The following is a 25,931-nucleotide window of genomic DNA, read 5'->3' as shown; positions in this document are numbered from 1 at the left end:
TGGAGAAAGTGAAGTTTGTAAGTATGAAAGGTAGAATTTGATGGAAATGTCTTTTTTTGGGACAATTTGTAACTAAGGAACATACCACATGTAATGTTAAGCTGAGCTTTGGCATTACAGAATTGCTGGCACAGTTGTTTGGTCCTTAACACCTTTAAAAGACGCGGACGTACAGTCATGGCCGTAAATATTGGCACCCCTGAAATTATTCAAGAAAATTAAGCATCTCTCACAGAAAAGGATTGCAGTAAGGGTGCATGCACACCACGTTTTTGCTATACAGTTCCCGCATAAGTTTTCAAGTTAAAAACCGTACGGAACCGTATAGAAAAGCATTAGTGTCAGCGCGAACTATCCGTCGACATTTAAATAAGTTGAAACGCTATGGAGGAGACCCAGGAGAACCCCACTGCTGAAACAGAGACATAAAAAAGAAAGACTACATTTTGCCTAAACGAACTTGAATAAGCCAAAATCCTTCTGGGAAAATGTCTTGTGGACAGATGAGACCAAGATAGAGCTTTTTGGTAAAGCTCATCATTCTACTGTTTACGAAAAACTGAATGAGGCCTACAAAGAAAAGAACACAGTACCTACAGTGAAATATGGTGGAGGTTCAATGATGTTTTGGGGTTGTTTTGCTGCCTCTGGCACTGGGTGCCTTGAATGTGTGCAAGACATCATGAAATCTGAGGATTACCAAAGGATTTTGGGTCGGACTGTACAGCCCAGTGTCAGAAAGCTGGGTTTGCGTCCGAGATCTTGGGTCTTCCAGCAGGACAATGACCCCAAACATACCTCAAAAAGCCCCCAGAAATGGATGGCAACAAAGTGCTGGAGAGTTCTGAAGTGGCAGCAATGAGTCCAGATCTAAATCCCATTGAACACCTGTGGAGAGATCTTAAAATTGCTGTTGGGAAAAGGCGCCTTCCAATAAGAGAGACCTGGAGAAGTCTGCAAAGGAAGAGTGGTCCAACATTCCGGCTGAGAGGTGTAAGAAGCTTATTGATGGTTATAGGAAGCGACTGATTTCAGTTATTTTTTCCAAAGGGTATGCAACCAAATATTAGGTTAAGGGTACCAATAATTTTGCCCAGCCCATTTTTGGAGTTTGGTGTGACATTATGTCCAATTTGCTTTTCTTCTTCCCTTGTTTGGTTCCAATACACACAAAGGGAAAAAATACTTTTTCTTGAAAAATTTCAGCGGTGCCACATTTGCGGCCATGACTGTATATTTACGTCCGGAGCTGACTCCCGAGGGTGAAGCACCCTCAGAAGCTGAGCACGCTTCGTAAATGCTGGGTCCCGGTTGCTATCAGCAACCCAGACCCGCGGCTAAAACCGGACATCGCCAATCGGGCTGATATCCAATATTAACCCTTTAGACGCCACGATCAAAGTTGATTGTGGCGTCTAAAATGGGAGAAATCTATACCGGCTAGCTCTGCGGAGCTGTTCAGGACTGACGCAGTGAAATCGCAGCATCCCGAACAGCTGAGAGGACAGCGGGAGGGGCCTTACCTTATTCCCGGCTGTCCGATTGGCGTTTGATTGCTCCAAGCCTGAAAGCCAGGCTTGAGCAATCAAGCACAAAAAACTGATGGCAATGCATTGAACAGTGCCTGCAATCAGTGTATGCAATGTTATAGCCCCTAGAGGGGGCTAACACTGTATTAAAAAAAAGTTAATAAATGTGATTTAACCCCTTCACTAATAAAAATTAGAATCACCCCCCCCCCCCCTTTAAAACAAACAAACAAACTGTGTAAATAAAAACAAAACATATGTGGTATCGCCACGTGAGTATATGTCCGAACTATAAAAATGTATTGTTAATTTTTTTATTTATTTTTATTTTTATTTTTATTTTTATATATATATATATATATATATATATATATATATATATATATATATATATGAAGGGGAATATTGCATATTCCCCTACCCAGAATGCCTGCGGAGTGCTTAGTGGCCCTTGAAAGCTCCGTCACACCAGGAGTGGTGAACTCGCCCTGAGTTAAATACTCATCCCATTTAGTGTGTATATATCTCTATATCTCTATCTATATATCTATATAAAATATCTTACAATCCAACGTTCAATGACACTCCAGTATATGCTCTGATTTTGCATTTTTGGCCCCTGTAGCAGTAAAACATGTAGATCTCTAAAAGCATTGCTCCTCAACCTATAGCTCTCCAGCTTTTGCAAAGCTACAAATCCATCATGCCCTGGAAGCCAAATGCTGTGTCCGGAGTAGTCAGTACAAGTTGTTTATATATGATGCTTTTGATAGCGCTCTAGGGAGCCCAGGCTTTCAGTGACAAGATGGCTCCTGTATGTTTAGGACACTACAGGGTAGATATCTACACAGTTTTTTTCTTTTCTTGCCGAGCTATTATACATCCTCTACACTGATCCAACACATAGGTCATTTACTTCAATATAAAAGGATGGCCATGTGCTCAGCTCTAGCAGAATGTTGCTACGGGGCTCTTGGGATTTATGTAGCCTTGTTCTCATCTATATAACATGTTTCTCCAGACCCCTGATATTGTTATTTTTATCCTGCCTGGAAGCCTCATGAATTTGTAGTGCAGATGTTAATAACAGGAACTATGGGTCAGTTGACATTAACCCAAAGTAAAAGGCTAAATGTATTTTTCTTAGTCCTGGGTCACAGAATCCCCCCCAGGAAAAGGCTGTTGAAAATTAATGAAGCAAACAAGGTGGCCATTAATAAAGAGAGACTAGTCACACACAATTCTAAAGAGCAGTGTTTGCCAACCAGGGTGGCTCCAGGTGTTGCAAAACTACTACTCCCAGCATGCCCGGACAGCCAAAGGATGGGAGTTGTAGTTTTGCAACATCTGGAGGCACCCTGGTTGGGAAACAATGCTCTATAGAGTGACAGCTCCCTGCTAACACTGGTACACAATGATGCAATATTAGAATCCTTCCTCACTACAAAACAGAAGAACACCCTGTAACCGCTGTACCAGGTGATCAGGGAAGCAAGGATTCATTGTTACCAAATGGAGGGGAAAAAAAAATAACAAAAATAAAAAGCTTCTAATTTATTACTGTAGCTTAGGGATATATCACATTATTTACATGGTACTTCTTTGGAGAGGGATATAAACACATTCTGCATAGTGTTTAATCTGTTGATACTATATTTGTTTTAGAAGAATCTGCTTGATAAGGTTCTGCTTACTTTTTTTTTTTTTTAAAGGCACATCAGATATGTGAGGAGTATTCTCTAATGTATGCATCTGACCAGACATATCAGACATTCATTCAGATTGTAAAAAAAAAATTAAAAAAAGTCCGTCTGGGCATGCTGGGAGTTGTAGTTTTGCAACAGCTGGAGGCACCCTTGTTGGGAAACACTGGAATAGACCCTTGGGATTCCCCGTTTTTAGGGATATCACGTTATTTACATGGTGCTTCTTTGGAGAGGGATATTAACACATTCTGCATAGTGTTTTATCTGTTGATACTATTTGTTTTAGAAGAATCTGCTTGATAAGGTTCTGTTTACGATTTAGTTTTTTTAAAGGCACATCAGATATGTAGGCGTGTTCTCTAATGGATGTCACTGACCAGACATATCAGACATTCAGATTTTTTTTTTTTTTTTTAAACACACACACACACACAACCTTATCCTGACATCGATCTTCTACTTCATTATGGTAATTTAATGTAATCTAGGATGATCCCTCAATTGAGACCTTTCTCTATTAGCCGGAGCAAAAAGCAGACTTTCTGTATCTGAAAGGATAAGTGATAAATGGGAAATTGCTGGGGGTCCGGCCAAGAATCTTGAGAAGAGTGGTCCCCCAAGTGCACAGCCTTTGCTCCATTCAATGCCCGAAAGGGATCAATGGATTGATAGGAATCATGCTTGGCTATCCTTTGTACAGGCAGGGGCTAAAATCAATCATTTTAAAGGGGTACTCCAGTGCTTACACATCTTATCCCCTATCCAAAGGATAGGGGATAAGATGCCTGATCGCGGGAGTCCCGCCACTGGGGACCCCCGTGATCTTGCACGTGGCACCCCATTATAATCAGTCCCCGGAGCGTGTTCGCTCCGGGTCTGATTACCGGCGACCACAGGGCCAACGGCGTGTGACATCATGCCTCCGCCCCGTGTGACATCACGCTCCGCCTCTCAATGCAAGCCTATGGGAGGGGGTGACACAGCTATCACGCCCCCTCCCATAGGCTTGCATAAAGGAACGGAGCGTGACGTCACACGGGGCGGGGGCGTGATGTCATGCGCCGTCGGCCCTGTGGTCGCCGGTAATCAGACCCGGAGCGAACACGCTCCGGGGACTGATTATAATGGGGTGCCACGTGCAAGATCATGGGGGTCCCCAGCGGCGGGACTCCCGCGATCAGGCATCTTATCCCCTATCCTTTGGATAGGGGATAAGATGTGTAAGCACTGGAGTACCCCTTTAAAATGATTGATTTTAGCCCCTGCCTGTACAAAGGATAGCCAAGCATGATTCCTATCAATCCATTGATCCCTATCAGGCATTGAATGGAGCACATGGGGGACCACTCTTCTCAAGATTCTTGGCCGGACCCCAGCAAGATGTCTAAGCACCGGAGTACCCCTTTAAGGGGGGGGGGGGGGTTTAACCCCCTCCCTCAGGATTCCAGCATCATTCTTGACATTGGATCAGGTCAGGTATTGAAGCTTCTTCCCATTCACATATGAATGAGCTGCATTACTAGTCACAATCTCAATTTGTGGATAAGAAATACCACATTAGCCATGTAGTATACCCATATAAACTAAATAACTTAACACAGCTGTAAATCTTGCGCATCAAATGTGCACAGGATACTGTATGTGTGAATAGACCAGGGTTTCCCAACCAGGATGCCCCCAGCTGTTGCAAAACTACAACTCCCAGGATGCCCGGACAGCCTTCGGCTGTCCGGGCATGCTGGGAGTTGTAGTTTTGCAACAGCTGGAGGCACCCTGGTTCGGAAATTCAGATCTACGTTATCACAACTGAAGGCTGTCCGGGCATGCTGGGAGTTGTAGTTTTGCAACAGCTGGAGGCGCCCAGGTTGGGAAACACTGGAATAGACCCTTGGGATTCCACATCTTTATATGAATAAAAGTCCCTTGACATACATAGCCATTCTTGTTGATGCTTTGTAAAAAATAAAGGCTACACCATTTTCTAAGGTGAAGAAAAGGTTTAACCTAAGCTCCAATGTAGATACAATGGTTACACAGAGAGCTGTTCCTAAACCTCCAGGGGAAATATGCTGAAAGCGGATTACTGCCACTCCAAAACAACAGCATTGGCATCATATGGCGTGAGCACAAATGCCAATCTTCAAAATCCTGGAAAGAACTTCTAAGAAGAACATAAGAGATTAGGTTAAGAACAAGCACTTTTCTTTTTATTGTTATCCTTTCAAAAAGTACTGTAAGATTTATCAGTAATGAGAGAAAAAAAATCCAAAAAATTCATTCGATTTGAGGTTTTGGTGAAGGTTTTGATTGTTTTTGGCTTTTTAAAAACAGAAAGATCTAAAATAAAAATAAAACAACATTTCAGAGGGATTAAAAAGACTTCCCTGGTATATGGTTTTTGCTGGGTGCCCTGTCTGTGTACATAGCATTCAGCTTTCCTGATCTCACAGGTCACTGATGGGCAGTGACAGGAAGGATTGTGCAACTTTCAACAGATCTCTCTAAGCTGGAACACTTTAGGAACCTGCACTTTTAACCCCTTAATGACACAATGAATTTTCATTTTCTTCTCATTTTTTTTCCGCATTACCTTTTAAACTCCGTTACTCTTTCACTTTTCCATCTACAGGACCACAGGAAAGCTTATCTGATGCAGGACCAATTGTTCTTTGTAAATACATCACTGATTTTACCACGAAAACTACAGCAAAAGTCACCCCAAAACTACATGCCGAGGAAAACTGATACTTTACAGTTAAAATTATACCTTTTTTTGGAGGTCAGGACGATTACAACAATACCCAATTTCTATAGGTTGTTTTTTTTTTTTTACTACTTTAAAAGAAAAAAGAAATTATAATTAGGTTATCTTGTCCTCTTCTGGCGCCTATAACTATTTTATTTTTTCACCTTGTAAGAGTGCCAATCTTTTGCGCCATGATCTGCAGTTATCTGAACCATGCTTGTCTTTGGGTCTTTTTTCCAGCACATCCCATCTCACAGAAAAATGGAAAGAAAAGCGACAAAAAACCTGCAATTCTGGTGTTTGTAATTTTTTTTTTTTTTTTTGTTTACGCCATTCACAGTGCAGAATCAATGTCATCTAAAGAGTAGTGACAATTGTCACATTCTGGCTATTAGTAGCAATCCATGGCTACTCAAAACAGCTGGGGGCCACCGGGATGCTGCTCCAAACACCTTTGTACACATCTGTCCCACGGGAGGGAAGGGTTAAAGGGAGTGTGTCATCGGGAAATGAACTATTCTTTAAAATCAGATTTTATGTTAACCATATTTTGGAAGAATTTTATTCTATAATAGGCCTAAAACTAAGCTGGGATTTCTTGTTCTACACGGATCATTTTCCAATAATGCCCTTCTTTTCATCACAGAAAGGAATACAGTGAAAGTTGACACTAAAAGTACACAGAATAGCTGTCAGCATTCCCCTCCCTGTAGAATGGCCTCTGAAAAGGTCACAAAAAATGTCAGGTCCTGTTCATTGTTACCCATGTCCATGGGGCTGCTGTAGAAGCTGTGCTGTTAAAAACAGCTCGGGAAGATGGCCACCCCATAACAATGTGCCAAAAAATGAAATGAAAAAATTACTATATGAAAATGGAAACATTAGAAAAAGAACATTTCAGTATCAGACTCTAAAATCAGGAAGAAAAATTAAAAATATAAAAATCGGTGATCAAAGCCCATGAGACCTGATGTTACCGTGTCTATCATTTGATCACAGATTTTTTATATAAAGAAATTTATTGAACTTATTCTAAGTTTGGGTAAAAATTTCTGTCCAAGGAAGTACAAGACATTATAATGCTCATCTTCCATGAACTATATAAGTAAATATGTCACAGACAGGACTCAGACTCCAGTCTAGGACCTTGTCCTGCTGTATAAAGAGGGCTGAGTGCTGACCATAGAAGATGCCATAAGGTTGGTTCATCAGTCGTCCCTATGACTTCTGTACGGTTATTATTTGATAATCGGACTATATCATTTACACATACTATGATATAGAAAAAGGCACGGAGCGCTCCCTGTGCGGAATCAATGAGGGCTAGCGGTGAGGAGTACAGATAATGAAGGCTCGCTCACCTGGTTGGGTTGTGCTAGGAAGGCACAACGCTCACATAGGTAGGAATACAATGAGACTGCAGCGGCTTCCCAAGCCGATTCGCGGACGTGATAATGTGCAGAGAGCAAAGAGTAGGAGATGGAAGCTTGAATCGCGCGGTCTCAGACTCTGACAATTCGGGATACAGGTAAGTTGCTTTAATTAAAACACACGCAACGTGTTTCAAAACACTCAGGTTTTTTCATCAGACGCCTGATGAGAAAACCTGAGTGTTTTGAAACGCGTTGCATGTGTTTTAAATAAAGCAACTTACCTGTATCCCGAATTGTCAGAGTCTGAGACAGCGCGATTCCAGCTTCCATCTCCTACTCTTTCCTCTCTGCACAAACTATGATCTAACCTTGTTTGATGTACTAACAAGCCTTAGATCTATCCGATAATGTTCGCAGGTTATGCTGACATTAGATATTAAACTAGTTTTGTCAGACAGCCAAGATGAACTGTCCAGGACATCTCCTGACTGCCTCATGTCATTTACAGACAAGGGAAACAAGTGGATTACTGCAGGTCTACAAAACAGAATATACTGCTAGGGCATTCCATGAAATACAAGTCTGGTCTCATAACCAAAAAAAAGGTATAGAATGGGAGGTGCATCTCATGGGCCCCAATGCAAATGTTTGACTTGGTACCCTTTGCCACCTCTCCCCTGGCAACAAATTTTTACTGACGGCTATTGCATGCCATGAATCCCTGATGGTCTGAATAAAATACTGCCATATGCTGTGCTTCCTAAAAAGAATACTTGTACACTGTGTATACTGTGTCCCAAATAAAATAATGCTTCCTGAATTAACTATTGCCACACATGGTGCCCTCTAAACAGGATATTGACACACTGTGCCCCTGAATACAAAGCTGTCACATGCTGATCACTGAACCAAATTATGCTTCTTGGCCTCCATTAAAACACTGTGTCCGCTCAATAAAATGAGGCTACTGCCCTCTAATAAATTGTGTCACTGCCCCCAGCTGTTTTTTTTTTAGCCTCTTCAAGTCAGGCCTGGCCAGGGAAGACCGATGCAGGCAGCACTACTCACGCCTTCTGCATCATGGAGGAAGTGCTGCCAGGGAGCCTAGCGTTGTGCTCCGGCCAGCGCTCAGCAACTAGACAGCAATATAATTGAATTGCCTGACTGCAGGGGAGGTGAAGACTTCTGCCAGCTCTGTGTCTTATGTGGCACCGGGGACCTTGGACCCCCTGGACTATGGGATTCGGTCGCAACTGCAACCCCTATAGTTACCCACTGTTTGTAACATTTTGTACTGTTCCAGGGAATTCAGGAAGATAGCCCACACTATTGTGGGAAGTGAAATTGCATGGATAATGAGGGTAAGCAGACATACAAATTGTACAGCATCAGTTTTTGTTTGGTCAAACTTTTCATGCAAGTATGGAAACTATGTTCTACTTGTACATGTGTCAGGTTTTACTTTTCAATTTACGAGAATTTCACCAGGTTTAAGCAGCAGCAAGATGACTAGGTCTGTACCCAAACACCAAACAAAACCCTTCTTTTCTCGTGATGTCATTTCAGCATCTCAAGAAGCATGTGTCAGAATTTTAAAGAAAAGGAAACCCTGACAGGTTAATCTCCATCTCTAGCACACACATCTTCGTCTCTGCAATCAGATGGCATAACAAAGCCTCAGAGTGAATGTGCGATAGAATGACAGGGAGCATCCGAAAAAAAAAAAAAAAAAAAAGTGTGTGTATGTAATATTATATATATATATATATATATATATATATATATATATATATATATATATATATATATATATATATATATATATATATATATATATATATATATATATATATATATATATATAGCACACACACACACATATTTTTTTTCTAAATATAATAAAAACCTTAAAAAGGGGTACTCCACTGGCCAGCATTCGGAATTAAATCTTCCGAACGCTGTTTTCAAGCTGATGGGGTGGGCCACACCCCTCGTGGAGTCATGGCGACGCCCCCTCAATGAAAGTCTATGGGAGGGGGCTGCCTACTGTCAAACCCCCTCCCATAGACTTGCATTGAGAGGTGTAGCCATGACGCCACGAGGGGCATGGCCATGATGTCACGAGGGGAGTGGCTGACCCCGGCAGCGCGAAAACAGCGTTCCAAACATTTAAATTCCGAACGCTGGCCAGTTGATTACACCATTAAAATATTATAACCTAGAATACATTACAGAAATAAATCCTGGGTTGCCTAATCTACCGTATATACTCGAGTATAAGCCGAGACCCCTAATTTCAACCCAAAATCCCAGGAAAAGTTATTGACTCGAGTATAAGCCTAGGGTGGGAAATACATCATCCCCCCTGTCATCATCCAGACCCCAGTCATTAACATCCTCATCATCATCACCGCCTGTCATCATCCAGACCCTCATCATCATCATCAACTGTCATCACCCCACACCCCCCTTCATCATCCCCTTGTCATCATCTCCACCCCCTTCATCATCCCCTTGTCATCATCCCCACCCCCTTCATCATCCCCTTGTCATCATCCCAACCCCCCCCCCCCTTCATCATCCCCTTATCATCCCACACACCCCCCTTCATCATCCCACACCCCCCCCCCCCCTTCATCATCCTCTTCTCATCATCCGCCCGCAGTGGTCTTCAACCTGCGGACCTCCAGAGGTTTCAAAACTACAACTCCCAGCAAGCCCGGGCAGCCATCGGCTGTCCGGGCTTGCTGGGAGTTGTAGTTTTGAAACCTCCGGAGGTCCGCAGGTTGAAGACCACTGCGGCCTTCGACATCATCCAGCCCCCTCTCGCCCCCCTTTAGTTCTGTACAGTACTCACCTCCGCTCGGCGCTGGTCCGGTCCTGCAGGACTGTCCGGTGAGGAGGTGGTCCGGTGGGATAGTGGTTCCGGGCTGCTATCTTCACTGGGGGCGCCTCTTCTCCGCGCTTCCGGCCCGGAATAGAGGTGTTGCATTGACAATGACGCAGAAGTACGTTGGCAATGAACGTACCTCTGCGTCGTTGTCAAGGCAACGTGACTATTCTGGGGCCGGGCCCGAAGCGCTTAGAAGAGGCCTCCCCGGTGAAGATAGCAGCCCGGAACCACTATCCCACCGGACCACCTCCTCTCCGGACAGTCCTGCGGCACCGGACCAGCGCCGAGCGGAGGTGAGTACTGTACAGAACTAAAGGGGGTGAGAGGGGGCTGGATGATGTCGAAGGCCGCAGTGGTCTTCAACCTGCGGACCTCCGGAGGTTTCAAAACTACAACTCCCAGTTTTGAAACCTCTGGAGGTCCGCAGGTTGAAGACCACTGCGGGTGGAGAGTTCACTCGAGTATAAGCCGAGGGGGGTGTTTTCAGCACGAAAAATCGTGCTGAAAAACTCGGCTTATACCCGAGTATATACGGTAAAACATTTTTTTTTTTTTTATCTTGGTTTAACAAAATTGTACATCTTATATTTGTAAAAAGTAAATACCATAAGTGAACATGCGTGGAGACGTTAACTCAATGTTTGGCAAGGCTCCAAGGTGATTTAGCACAGCGCATCTATAGCCATTTTTCTGGGCATAGTCCACAAAGGTCCGAATATACTGCTTTTCGCTGTGATTGGCTATTCCCGGACATATAACCATGGTAACATTCTCTGTGGAAGAAAAAAGAAAATATTTTATGGTAGCTGATGTAACATACACAATTTCTCAGCTAGCTGCTATTATAATGTCTGCCCCAGCTGGATAACCCTTTCTTAGGCCATGTTTACAAAGGCGTAAAATGTGCGGAACGCTCTGAAATTTGCCATCTTATAGATGGCAATGCATTTCCGAGCAAAATCTGCAAAAATTCCATCGTGCTAACAGTGCAGCAGAATCCCACTGAAATCAATGGGACTCTGCTGCAGTGAAATGTCCATGCAGAATATTCCATTCAGACGTTTGAACATACCCTTAGAGAGAGAATTCACATTGGCTATTGGCTGATCCTATATATTCCAGTTATGTAACCTCTGCCAATAATTCTTCCTCCATGTAAATTACTTCCTAGTCTATGACACAACACTTCAGCATGACAGAGGGGGAGCAAATGTGGCCAGGTAGATATCAGGGGATGTGCCTGTATCACAGCACCACTCCCCCTCTATTCACCTGCCCAGTAGTTAGGTTTAGCCCTGTGTACCAGCCATATGGTTAGTAAGCCTAGGAGCAGCATTTCATTGCCTGTGAATGCTTTCACTCGGGGCAACTTCAAGTATCAAGACCATAATGCATAATGTCTGCTGAATGGACTGATGGAGGGGGCTTGAATCTTAACTTAACTCCTTGTCTCCCTCTGGTAACCAGCAGGGGAGAAGTGACAGCTGATGATGTATTGAAGGAAAGTGTGTAAAGGGACTGTGTAAAGTGTGTGACTCATGTATACACCGTAAACAGATCATCCATAGTAAAACATGCTCCCTGCCCCTTCTGTAAGTGTCCCAATACTAACTTTAAATGGGCACTCATTAAAAACTAATTTTGCCATTTGCCCATGGTAAATAAAAAATCTTTATAATGTACTTTGTTTAAAAAAACTGCCACTAGGTGTCTCCCTACTTGTCCAGAGCACTTCCCTCATCATTTGCACAGACTTTGGAGTCCTGCTGGCCTGGCAGAAGTCCAAAAGCAGGAAATGCAGCCTTAGCCAATCATAGCTCATCTCACACCCTGAACTGCTCTGGGCTGTGTGTAGCAGAGTGAGGGAGGAAGGAAGTTCTCCCCTCTCTGGCTTCAGATGATGTCACAGTCTGCTGGGGAATGCCCCTTCCCAGTCTGAGACTGAGCAGAAAATACAGAGCAATATCAAGGTAAACTAACAAATAATAAAAATAAAGGCAGGGGGTGGTTTATCGTGAAGGAGGCAGTGAACTGGGAGGATTATAAAATTTAACAAAGAGCATGAGAGGTACTCTTTAAACTAACAAACTTCTCAACACTGAAGATCACTCACAGCTCTGCTATATTCGCCAGACTCAACACTGCTGCAGCACTACATCTGACATAATGGGGGAGATTTATCAAAACCTGTGGAGAGGCAAAGTTGCCCCTAGCAACCAATCAGCTAGCTTCTTTCATTTTACATAGGCCTTGTTAAGAAAGAAGTGATCTGATTGGTTGCTATAGGCAACTGGGCAACTTTGCTCCTCCACAGGTTTTGATAAGTTTCCCCTAATGTTGGGTCTATTAGTAGTAGTAGTGATGAATCAGTGTTCTTATCAGATGTACTACTACACAACCGCAGGTTTGCTAGTTCTGATGAAAGAGAGTTGAGATTCAATCTCATGGTGAAAACATGGTGTTTTTCAGCTCTGTGAATCTGCAGTAAAATCTGTATGTAACATGTATTGGATAAAACAGATTGTATCCCTGCTACAGGGAAAATCCACAACAGTTAGACATGCTACGGGTGTAAAAATCCCTACCACATGTCAAATACACAACATATGGACCAGCTCTAGAATCTCCCCCACATACCAGGTACTGTCATCCACTGCTCTGACCAGCACAGCCTAACATTTAGACAATAGAGATGAGCGAAGTTAGTGATTCGATTCGTAACGAACTTCTCGGCTCGGTGCTTGCTGACTTTATCCTGCATAAATGAGTTCAGCTTTCAGGTGCTCCGGTGGGCTGGAGAGACTCTCTCCTAAGACTGTATCCACCTTTTCCAGCCCACCGGAGCACCTGAAAGCTGAACTCATTTATGCAGGATAAAGTCAGCAAACACCGAGCCGCGAGGTTCGTGACAAAACAAATCACTGTAACTTTGCTCATCTCTACTAAACAAGCAGGTGTTACATTTACAGCAATGCAAGGTATTGTTAGTACAGGGGTGTGGTAATGTAATAAAAAACGACTTGTCCACGGGACTAAAACAGAGCAAAATCTACTTGTCCCTCATGACGATCCACTTGTCCGGGCCAATTTTCGCTTTTACACTCATTATGCGATCCATTAATAGAGCCTAGTCCAGCCAAGCTCTATCAATGACAGAGCCACGGACACCTCTATAGTGTATGGCCCCCCTGCGATTGTGCTGCGGGGGGGGGGGGGGGTATACACTATAGAGGTGTCCGTGGCTCTGTCATTGATAGAGCTTGGCTGGACTAGGCTCTATCATGACTATTTTTTTGTCTGTCTGTCTAACTGCCTATTGCAGCAACATGGCGTTGGTGGATGGAGCGAGACATGATGTCCCATATGTGCTCAATCCGATCCAGGTCCGGGGAACGGGCAGGCCAGTCCATAGCATCAATGCCTTCCTCTTGTAGGAACTGCTGACAGACACAGCAAACCGTCTTGCCACAGCTCACATTGATGTGCCATCCTGGATGAGCTGCACTACCTGAGCCACTTGTTTGGGTTGTAGACTCCGTCTCATGCTACCACTAGAGTGAAAGCACTGACAGCTTTCAAAAGTGACCAAAACATCAGCCAGGAACTGAGAAGTGGCCTGTGGTCACCACCTGCAGAACCACTCCTTTATTGGGGGTGTCTTGCTAATTGCCTACAATTTCCACCTGTTGTCTGTTCCATTTGCACAACACCATGTGAAATTGATTGCCAGTGTTGCTTCCTGAGTGGACAGTGTGATTTCACAGAAGTGGGATTGACTTGGAGTTACATTGTGTTTAAGTGTTCCCTTTATTTTTTTGAGCAGTGTATAAACCAGCACTACTAAGGGGGAGGCTAGGCATAGACATTAGCAGAATGGATCAGAATTGGTGCAAAGGAATAGTGAAGTAGTGGCCCATGGCAAACAATCAAGTGACTTCTGAACAACGACAGGCAAGATAAGTTTGAATAGGAATCTCACTCTTGTTAATGACTTACCTCCAGTGCAATGCTCAGCAAGAGGCTCAAAGAGGTCAAATGTTGCAGTAGCTCCATCAGGCATTGTTAGGTACTTGCGCAATCCATATGGATTTGGAGAGCTGACTCGACCCATCTTTCCATATAGTGCAGTTTGGATATGTCCACTTTTTCCCCAGATTAGAGGTGGAATGTACCTAACAAAATATGTAAATATGTATATAAAAAAGGCAAAATAAAATGCACACTAGAGGCCTAGTTATTAAGATAAAATCCATCCTAAAACGAGCTAAATACCTGTACAATAATATTCAGAGTGGGGCTGGGGTAGCCAATGGAATAGAAAAAGAAATTCAAACAATTTTAAGGACCTTTCACCAGAATACAAACTTGGTCATACATAAAAAAAAAAAAAAAAAAGTTGTTAAGGTTTGGCTTCTGTTTTGGTAGAAAGCTGCGGCGATTCAAGTGTAGTAAAAAGGCTAGAAGTACCCTACAACATTTTGTAGTACTGCTGATTGATTTTAACTACTGATTGACGGTTGCAATCCATAAGATTTTATGAAATGCACTGTAGTGCTTTGGACTGCAGCTGTAGCTTGATAGTTCAAATGAAAAAAGGTAGAACTACAAAAAGTCAGTGTAGCCCCGGCCTTTCCTTGCAGACATTAAGATGAATGGCTACCATTACAACACAAGGACAGTTCAAATCTGCTACATCTAAAGCCATTCATACTGGCACAGATTGGTGCTCCATTTTGGCTAACAGAGGGGGAGCCGACCCTCCTATGATGTCCACGTGCCATTATAACATTAAAGAGCTTGTCTCCTGAAGGCAACCTGTTTGATATGAACAAAATGCGACATGTAGCGTCCTGTTCAGGATTATTTACTATATGAGGAGACAGGCTGGATAGAGCATCCTCCTGTGGAGTGCCCAGAATGTCCACACACGGGGGGAGATTTATCAAACAGTATGCAGAGGGAGAGAGGTGCAGTTGCCCCTAGCATCCAATCAGATTGCTTCTTTCATTTAAAAGGAGGCCTGGGAAAAATGAAAAAAATGCAATCTGATTGGTTGCTATGAGCAACTGCACCTCTCCATCTACAAGGTTTTCATAGAACTCCCTTATTATGTGGATTGTTATTAGTTATAAAGAACAACACTTATATTTTTCTTCTGGTGGCACCAGAAAAGTACTGAGCACTTAGGGGGAGGTTTAATCAAAATTGACTCTGTCCAGAGTAAAAGTTGCCCATAGCAACCAATCATATCGCTTCTTTTATTTTTAACAAGGCCTCTGCAAAATGAAAGAAGTGATCTGATTGGTTGCTATGGGCAACTTTGCCTTTGCACAGGTTTTGATAAATATCCCCCTTAGTGTCTCACCACTCATCATCGGGTGAAGTAGGATAGAAGAATTCCAGATATTTGGGCACAAAACTGTTCAAGAATCTTGCAGTAGCTGTATTTATGCTTAAAGTGTATTTAAAATAAACTTCGGTTAAAAAGGATGTATGTGGCCTAAGTGTTATTTTAAATAAATAAATACATATATACATACACTTTAAAAAGGGGTACTCTGCTGCTCAGCGTTTGGAACAAACTGTTCCGAACGCTGGAGCCAGCAGCTTGTGACATCACGCCCCGCCCCCTCAATGCAAGTCTATGGGAGGGGGCATGACAGCCACCACGCCTCCTCCCATAGACTTGCATTGAGGGTGCGGGGTGTGACGTCATGAGGGTGCGGGGCAATGACGTCACGAGCTTGTTCCAAACGCACAGTTTGTTCTAAGCGCTGAGCAGCAGAGTACCCCTTTACCCATAAGTACTTCATGTTTTTGTGCCAGAATATCTAGAATTCTTTTATCATGATTTTTGTATTATTCTTCTGCGGTGTATCAAGGCTCTGAGGCCGGCACCCAGAGATTGCACTACAAAAACACTTTACAGTGGTTGTGTCTTTCTTGCACCGTGTAAGGGTTTTTGCGCTGTGCCTTTTCCTGATGTCATGAGATTACACTATGCTTTACTGTGCTTTTTGCCTAGATCCACATATCCTCACCTAGAGAACCTTCTACCTAAAAAAGCTATGCACATACAGCAGGCACCACATACATTAGCTCTAGTACAAAAGGCATTACATTTCTTCATATTCACTAGAAGAATAGTTTCAGTCTGGCAAATTATTAACAGCCAACAATTGTAGGAAGAGATGAGATAATGGATAAGAGAAGCCATAATACTTGTACAGTAAGTACATGAAGGATTACTCACTCTTTGGTCAGCAAGGGACATGACTTTATGATGAAATGGTTTATTGCCGTGTCTTGGAATACGAGTTCCGGTGAAGCAGTTGGACTTTTTAGGTTTAGGCAGCGTACGATCACATAAAGGGCAGCAGCAACGGCTGCAAGCTTCATCCCGTCAAAGACGGCCGGCATCTCTGGGGTCTCAATCATACTCATCTTGACTGCAAACAAAAGAAAGTCAGCACGGCGTTAGGATTTTCCTAGAGTATGATCAATCAAGGAATAAGCCAAACACTACTTAAAAGGGGTACTCTGGTGGAAAACAATATTTTTCAAATCAACTGGTGCCAGAAAGTTAAACAGATTTGTAAATTACTTCTATTTAAAAATCTTAATCATTCCAGTACTTATCAGCTGCTGTATACTCCACAGGAAGTTCTTTTCTTTTTGAGTTTATTTTCAGTCTGACCACAGTGCTCTCTACTGACACCTCTGTCCATATCAGGAAAAACTGTTTTCCACCAGAGTTCCCCTTTAACTAAGCTTTCTCACAGATGTCAGAAAAGACTATGTTAAAACTTGTGACGAACATCTTTACTCACTAGCAACACAAATACACTGAAATTACAAAAGGCTCTTCTACCTCAATCAACACCGCACTTGCACATACATGTGTATCAATACACACAAACATTTGTAACATGATCCATGTAACAACCATGGAGATTGACGGAGGTCCAACTCTCAGCACCTGAACAGGACAACGCTGCAGTTCCTTGTACTGCTTCTACAAATAGTATGGTGATGTAAGGACAAGTACGGGTAAACAAGCACTGCAGCCTATTGAAACAGCTGGGGTGGCAAAAGTCAGGTCGCAGCCATTTTAGTATCGATTGCCTATCCAGAGGATAAGCCTTTCATTTTCACTCGCTTCTTAACCCCATTAAGGCCCTGATGGCCGAAAATTTGCAGATTGCCCACCCAGAAAACACTGGCAGACATTCCCCAAATAGCATGTTCTGCTGATGCTAGGACGGCTCTGAAATGTGCCATCTTAAAAGATGGCAATGCACCTCCGAGTGAACTTGTTCATTATTTTGGCAAAGAGTAAAAATTGGAATTTCTGAGGCAAAAACATTTGCCCCGGAAATTCCACCATGCCTATGGGGCAGCAGAATCCCATTGAATACAATGCCTGGAAATTTCTCTGTGTGAACATAGCCTAAAGGGTCTTTTTCAGGAAGAAACCTTAAAAAAAAAAAAATGCAATAAATAAATCACGAAACAAACATTGAAGACCACTCACCAATTTTGGAAGATCTCCCACAGTAAGAATAAGGTTACGCACAGTGATGAGGTCAATTTATTCTGGAAGAGAAGAAAGAGCAGACAGTCAAGTGGAGACGTCATCTACCACAGAAACCATGAATCTCATTGCCCCTGTACTTCTCACACCCTACTGGTCCCATACTGTTCTACAACTCTTAAAGTGTACCTGTTGTCAACAAAAACTTTTTATATAATGTAGATAATACCATTATATGTATATTTGTAATATACATTGGATTAAAAAAAAATTGTATTTTTGTCCCTGCAGCTATTTCCTGTGTGTCTCTTTGAGGAGTCCAAATACAGGAAGTGAGGGTGGACAAGCAGACCAGTGTGCACCAAGAAAAAAGCAGGACAGTGTGCACCAAGAAAAAAGCAGGACAGTGCGCACCAAGAAAAAAGCAGGACAGTGCGCACCAAGGAAAAAGCAGGACAGTGCGCACCAAGGAAAAGGCAGGACAGTGCGCACCAAGGAAAAGGCAGGACAGTGCGCACCAAGGAAAAGGCAGGACAGTGCGCACCAAGGAAAAGGCAGGACAGTGCGCACCAAGGAAAAGGCAGGACAGTGCGCACCAAGGAAAAGGCAGGACAGTGCGCACCAAGGAAAAGGCAGGACAGTGCGCACCAAGGAAAAGGCAGGACAGTGTGCACCAAGGAAAAGGCAGGACAGTGCGCACCAAGGAAAAGGCAGGACAGTGCGCACCAAGGAAAAGGCAGGACAGTGCGCACCAAGGAAAAGGCAGGACAGTGCGCACCAAGGAAAAGGCAGGACAGTGCGCACCAAGGAAAAGGCAGGACAGTGCGCACCAAGGAAAAGGCAGGACAGTGCGCACCAAGGAAAAGGCAGGACAGTGTGCACCAAGGAAAAGGCAGGACAGTGTGCACCAAGGAAAAGGCAGGACAGTGTGCACCAAGGAAAAGGCAGGACAGTGTGCACTGAGTAAAATACTTCCTGTATTTGGTCTCCTCGCAGACCATAGCTGTAGGGACAGCATTTTTCACCCAAAAATATACACATTTTTTTAATCAATGTATATTACAAATATACATCTAATGGTACTATCTACATTATGTAAAAAGTTTTTGTTGATGTTTAACCTACCATGTGTTATAATGCTGTGGAATATAGTAACTTCTTTATTACAGAGACAGAGTTGGCTACCAAACAGTCAAAGTTAGAGCGTCAAAAGAGATCACACCTAGCTTTCTCAAGTCTAGCAACGCCTTTTCTAGAGAGTGCAACGAGTTGCACAGGAACAGCAAAGGAGCAACAAACAGTCCCCCCCCCCCGCCCCCCATGCGCCGCTGTATAGTGATCCATGTGGTGTGGTGCCACATTTCAGGGTTACTTTCTCTTAGAAGAAAAGCTTCTATTGGAAAATAGCTCCATAATATGGCTTCAACTGAGCTGATTTATAAGGAACAGTTATATCAGTGTCCCTCATACTGTTAAGTCTAAGGGTGCTGTATTACTGTTGTGTACAGCTAGGACAGTGTTTTGCAAACCATGGTGCCTCCAGATGTTGCAAAACTACATCTCCCAGCATGCCCGGACAGCCAAAGGCTGTCCGGGCATGCTGGGAGTTGTAGTTTTGCAGCACCTGAAGGCACCCTGGTTTGCAAAACACTGAGCTAGGAGGTTGTACAGAGCTGTAGTACGCTCATGTGACCAAGTCCTTTTGCAGCAGCAATATAGTCCCCCATTCCCGCTATTCCATGACAAGGAAGTTTCAGAGTTTATGGGCTCCGCTCTAAAGGGAAAACGACAGGACACTAAAAAAGGTTATTGAAAGATTAAAAGTTATCGCTTATATACAGGATCGGGTATAACTAGCTAATTGTTGGGGGTCCGACAGCTAGGACCCACATTAATCTGAGACAACGGCGGTTAATTGTTCTCTTAATGAATGGAGTGGCAGCACATATGAATGGCCCTCGGTCCTCATGAGGCGTCTGAACATTGCGGTTTAGAGTTCAGTACTCCATGTTCAGAAGCCCCGTAGAGAATGAATAAGCTGATGGCCGTGTCTGTGCACTGCAGCTCCATTCATTGGTGGGACAACTGACCTCCATTCTCAAATCATGCGGTTCCCAGTAGTAAGACCCCCAGTGACCAGCTAGTTATCCCGTATCCTGTGGAAAGGGGTATAACTTTTGAAGGTAACCCCTTTTATGCATTCTTATTTGTACTCCGGGCACATTAATGAGGCCTTTGGGACAAGCTTTAGAAGATGAATTCCTGCTTCTTTTTCACGTGTTAACATTTCAAGCACATACAGTACATAAGCCCCCTTCTATCACTTGATGTCTGGACACGATTAGGCGCAGCAAGTGACACTGTATACTCTGCTGTAACCATGATACCACCTATCTGTGTCTGGAAGGTGAGACATTGTGTGATCACAGATCCTAGCACCTTGTGAGCTACTTCGCTCTTTATTTACACAGAAACTGGTTCAGCCCAGATAAGAGTTTACTGTTTCAGCTTTTAGCATATAGTCACACATTGCATTATTTTTATATGATTTACATTATACATATATCTAAGTGCTTGCAGTGTGCTGCTGTAATCTTTTCTTGAGTTGGCATATCCATTGCAGCCACGACAGAGTGCATCTGCCCATGCATATCAGTTTTTTATTTTCTGATGTGCTGACCTTTTTTATTATTATTATTTTTCTTCTTGTGTGTATTGCATGTTGGGGGACTGGCTGTCTCCATCTGGTTACAATGATACCCAATTTATATATGTTTTTCTTTATTCTACTACCGTGCTGACAACTTATCCCCTATCTAGGGGATAAGTTGCCTGATCGCACGGGGTCCTGCCGCTGGGGACGCCCGCGATCTCGCACGCAGCACCCCGCTCTAATCAGGCCCCGGAGCGAACATCACTCCGGGTCTGGTCTGATGACTGCCGATCACTGGGCCGGAGTATAGTGACGTCACCACTCCGCCCCCATGTGACGTCACGCTCCGCCCCCTCAATGTAAGTCTATGCCATAGTCTTGCATTGAGGGGGCGGAGCTGTGACGTCATGATCACCGTCCCCGTCATCAGACCCGGAGCAGATGTTGGCTCCGGGGCCTGATGAGAGCGGGGGTGCTGCGTGCAAGATCGTGGTGGTCCCCAGCAGCAGGACCCCGCACGATCAGGCAACTTATCCCCTATCCTTTAGATAGGGGATAAGTTGTCAGCACGGTAGTACCCCTTTAAAAAATAAAAATAAAAAATTTATTAAATTATAACTAAATGCACAAATATAGGTATGTTTAAAATGGTCCTTTTCTGGCCCCTAAAACCTTTTTTTTTTTTTTTTCCATATACGGGGTGGTATGAGGGCTCATTGTTTGCACCATACCTGAAGTTTTCATCAGTATTTTTGTTTTGATGGGACCTTTTGATCGTTTTTCGAGTATACAAAGTGACCAAAAATACGCAATTTTGGACTTTGGCATTTGTGGACTTTGGTACCAGCAAGGGAGCAGAGGTAAGCTACCTCCACAGGGTGCGCTAACCCCCCCCCCCCCCCCCCCCAATCAAGCTGTTACCTCACTGGACCACCTGGACCACCACAGGGTTCTTTAGACACAGCTGTCAGCGGCGATCTAAAGGCTTAATAGCTGGCCGCAGCGATTGCCGCATGTCTGCTATTAATGCCAGCCCTCAACTACAAGAATCAGCAGAGGGCAGGCCAGCAGGTATGGCGCGGGCTCAAGTCAGGAGCCTGCACCATACCCTGTTGATTTAAAAACATGGGACAAATATGTTCCTTGGTCCTCAAAGGCTTAAGAAATGCACAAAAAAAAAGCACATAGACCTATTAGCTACATATGTAAAGGCTGTTTAGTGGATGCAGATTAACCATTTTCTAGCCACCGGACTATGCTTCACTGCGTAACAGCAACACAGCACAGATACAGCCAATAAGGTAAAAAAATAAAATAATTGTACTGTTTGCATAATAAAGCATTATGTTGTCCTTACATTGTGAAGCCTCTTCAAGTGACAAATTCACATTTAGTATCCTTTGGTCCACAATGGGCTGACTATATGTAAAGAGGGATACTTATAATGCATGATCATTCATTACATGCTAAAGTTATGTGTATAAATAAGAAAAAAGAGGAGGCACCGATCCAAAAACACTACATGCCCCGAATCAAATCGCTATCACGTGACCATGTCCCAAGAGAAATAGTGCTACTAAAATGTCCATGGGATGGTGCACTCACCGCAATCCACTGCTGTAGAAGAGGCATCATGGATCCAAACAGGGGATGAACGGGGGCTCAGAGGCAACAACCGGTGGTTTTCTGCTAATAAGCACTTCTTCTTCTTCCGGCCTCGGAGGCTGGAGGAAGTGCTCATTAGCAGGAAAGCACCGGTCGTTGCCTCTGAGCCCCCGTTCATCCCCTGTTTGGATCCATGATGCCTCTTCTCCTACAGCAGTGGATTGCGGTGAGTGCAGGATGACTGTTTATTACTCATGTTAAGGTTATGTCTGCATAGGGTAGGTCATCAGTATTAGACTACTGGGGGGCCAATAAGCTTCCTGTAGGAGACTGTGGTAATCTGTGAGCAATGTGGCCTCAGTGTTTACATCAGTTCATACTGCTCAACACTATACTTTTACACTATATTCTCAGGATCAATGGTGCCATATAAAAATAAAATAATATGGCAGCACTGCATGAGATAGGAGGATGCCTCATCTAGAGATGAGCGAACTTAGTGATTCGATACAAACTTCTCGGCTCGGCAGTTGATGCCTTATCCTGCATAAATGAGTTCAGCTTTCAGGTGCTCCGGTGGGCTGGAGACTCTTTCCTAGGAATTTGTATCCACCTTTTCCAGACCACCAGAGCACCTGAAAGCTGAACTAATTTATGCAGGCTAAAGTCAGCAACCGCCGAGCCGAGAAGTTTGTGACAACTCGAATCACTGCAAGTTCGCTCATCTCTACCTCTAACCATCTACCCTTCTCTTCAATCTAAGCAATCCTTATGTTATTCAACAAACTAACAAACAAGTTAGGTGTAGCCATTGGATAAGTCAGGCTAAGCGGAGAGATTATTCCTCATCTGTCTACATGGAAGGTATGCAAGTCTTCATGTCTGACTAATGTTTGTTTAGACCTGTGATAAATATGACAAGACAAACATCTAGATCCCTCAGGGAGATGTCATGGGACTGTGGATCCCTGGTGACACAGCAATAAGCATTACTTATGTAACATAATTATAGATATGAGGAGGACAGACCTTGTTTAACAGGTATAGAGCTAAAAATGGAGAGGACAGCCTGAGGACACCTACCAAGTCAACAACACTCATACAAGTACACAATAAAAGATACTCTCCATACTCACAGGTATGAAGCCCGAGGCATATGGAGGTACACAGGGCATTACAACTCAGATCTTGTACCAAGCCATTCTACACCCATGTGTATGAGCCCCAAGTTGTATAATGAAGATGTAGTAAAATATACTTTATATAAAATGTGAACACTTAATAAAATTAAATCACAAAAGTCAATTTCTTCCACCTGTGAACACAATTGTTATTCATTTTTCGTGTCAAACATATGCAGTCAAAGACAATAATAAATAAAAAAAATTAAGAAATAAAGTATCTCCAGAGAAATTCTTCTGCCTGACTGCCAGCTGGGTGCTACAGGTTCTCACATCCCATATCATGGCTGCATCCCTGCAAATACTCCAACAACCTACTGCAAAGTTCTGCACACTGTCATTAAGAGATATCTGACCGCTAACTTGCCCTCTATTACAGCAAATATCCAGGGCTTAAATGGGTTCTCAAAGCTATAGATTCCTATACTGATATATATGGATAAATACTAGCATAGCATAGCATGCAGATCACTATAGACTGATATAGTGGTTATATTCCAGCATATGTAAAGGCTCATCCTTCTCACTGGGGACCATTAAGATCTACAGCTGAAAATGGAGACTATATAAAGGAAGTAGAGCATGTCCCTGTCATCCCACATACATCAATATATTACCTGAAGACTCAAGGACTTCATAAAACTCTAATGACTACAGAGATATATATAGAGCAGAGATGGTCCCAGGGCAGAAACTACACTGACTTATATTTCATTTATTTATTTATATAGCGCCTACAGATTCCGCAGCGCTTACAATTATGGGGTACAAACAAAGACAAGTATCAGACATAGTATTACACAATAACAATTCAAACAAGAGGTGTGGGGATATATTGAGGATATGTTGAGGCCAATTAGAGAATGTTATAGGCCTGTGTGAAGAGATGTGTTTTCAGGCCACGTTTGAAACTAGGGATGTTGTTGTTGAGTCTGAGGGATAGCATTCCAGAGAACCGGAGACGGGAGTGAGAAGTTCGGATTATAGAAGATGTTAGTGTGAGATCATTAACAGATCGGAGAGAACGTGTAGGATGGTAGACAGAGATGAGAGAGGAGATGTAGGGAGGTGCAGCATTGTGGAGAACTTTGTGTGTGAGACTGAGGATTTTGTACTGTATTCTGGACTGAATTGGTAACCAGTGTAGTGACTGGCACAGGGAGGAGGCGTCGGTGTAGCGGCTGGAGAGGAAGAGGAGTCTGGCTGCGGCATTAAGGATGGACTGAAGAGGAGAGAGAGAGAGAGAGAGAGAGAGCACAGGTTCTTCCCATTGCATATCCATATTAAAAATGATAAAGGGGGTACTCCACTGGAAAACTTTTCCATCAACTGGTGCCAGAATGTTAAACATATTTGTAAATTACTTCTATTAAAAAATAGTAATCCTTTCAATACTTCTCAGCTGCTGTATAATCCACAGGACGTTCTTTTCTTTTTTAATTTAATTTCTGTCTGACCACAGTGCTCTCTGCTGACACCTCTGTCCATTTTAGGAACTGTCCAGAGCAGGATAGGTTTTCTATGGGGATTGACTCCAACTCTGGACAGTTCCTAAAAAAGACAGAGGTGTCAGCAGAGAGCAATGTGGTCAGGCAGAAAGGGGAAATTCAAAAAGAAAAGAACTTCCTGTGGATCATAGCAGCAGCTGAAAAGTACTGTAAGGATTAAGATTTATTAATAGAAATAATTTACAAATCTGTTTAACTTTCTGGCACCAGTTGATTTAAAATAAAATGTTTTCCAGTGGAGCATCCCTTTAAAGGTCCCCTTGCTTGTTTGGCCTCTACTACAATCTCATTAAAGGAGGAACACCCTTGGTAGTTTCTTACTACTCAATGCATAGTGGGATGTGACCAGTCGGAGATGGGGCCTCCTCTTTTACATGGGACCCTTAGCAGCTGGACTGCAGCCTCTATGGAGTTCACCACTGAATTATACATTAAACTTTCAAGACGAAATATAGCACAGTTTATTTTATGCAGTAAAAGAAGTAGTACTCTTACTGCATAATATAAGCAATGTGCTACTTTTATCAACCCTAATAACATGGAATATACTAATAAATGAAGCACAGAATACACAAACTACAACTTCTCCATTGACTCCAGAGTTATGTAAGAACAATCTGTCAGCAGTTTTGAGTCTTTACAACAAGTGACGGCTCCTTATAAGAGGTCAGGAAGGCAAGGTAAAACATACCGGAGGTATCAGTCATGCAGGTTGCATCACCAAAAAGATGCCCTGTAGTGTCCTGGGCACTGCTATCACAAGTGGTGGATCCTTCCTATTTACCCAAATCTCTGACCGCTTAGTGTACCCTAATCTCAGTGGTTTCCTGACTGGATGATAGCACTGTCACTCACAGCTGAGGGCAGAGGAAGCAAACCATTTAAAAGGAAAACCATCTCATAGCACTAACCTGCTGCTACAGGCCTAGGGAAATCGCAGCGGTGATGTCATAAAGCACTGTCTGTGCCCCAAGCCGGCCGGCCCATCAGAGGGAACAGATCATGGACACGTAAGTATGGTTGTCATCAATGTCTCCTACATTACCTGCCTGTAGCAGCAATTTAGTGCAGCGACACCAATGACAGTTTTCCATTAAAGCGATATTCTAAACATGCAAGGTTGTTCCGTAGATAACAGGCTGGTTAGTGGGGGGTTTCTACCGGAGTACCCCTTTAATGGCCGCAAGACAGATGCAGTCAACT

The 25,931-nt window shown here is 43.3% G+C and overlaps 1 protein-coding gene across 3 annotated transcripts in view; it reads right to left on the bottom strand.

Moving 5' to 3' along the window:
* Positions 1 to 25,931, bottom strand: part of ABHD2 (abhydrolase domain containing 2, acylglycerol lipase) — a 44,457-nt gene that overhangs the window by 9,280 nt on the left and 9,246 nt on the right. For all 3 annotated transcript variants that reach the window (XM_056571921.1, XM_056571920.1, XM_056571919.1), the window contains exons 2-5: positions 17,782 to 17,843; positions 16,501 to 16,696; positions 14,244 to 14,419; positions 10,853 to 11,020 (exon numbers count right to left, since the gene is read on the bottom strand). In XM_056571921.1, coding sequence (XP_056427896.1) covers positions 10,853 to 11,020; positions 14,244 to 14,419; positions 16,501 to 16,691 — 535 coding nt within the window. In that variant the 5' untranslated portion in view covers positions 16,692 to 16,696; positions 17,782 to 17,843. The remainder of the gene's footprint in view (positions 1 to 10,852; positions 11,021 to 14,243; positions 14,420 to 16,500; positions 16,697 to 17,781; positions 17,844 to 25,931) is intronic.

Source organism: Hyla sarda, chromosome 4, assembly GCF_029499605.1.
Source record: "Hyla sarda isolate aHylSar1 chromosome 4, aHylSar1.hap1, whole genome shotgun sequence".
NCBI lineage: Eukaryota > Metazoa > Chordata > Amphibia > Anura > Hylidae > Hyla > Hyla sarda.
The sequence above is the reverse complement of the archived record's forward strand: the minus strand, read 5'-3'. Positions and strand labels throughout refer to the sequence as shown.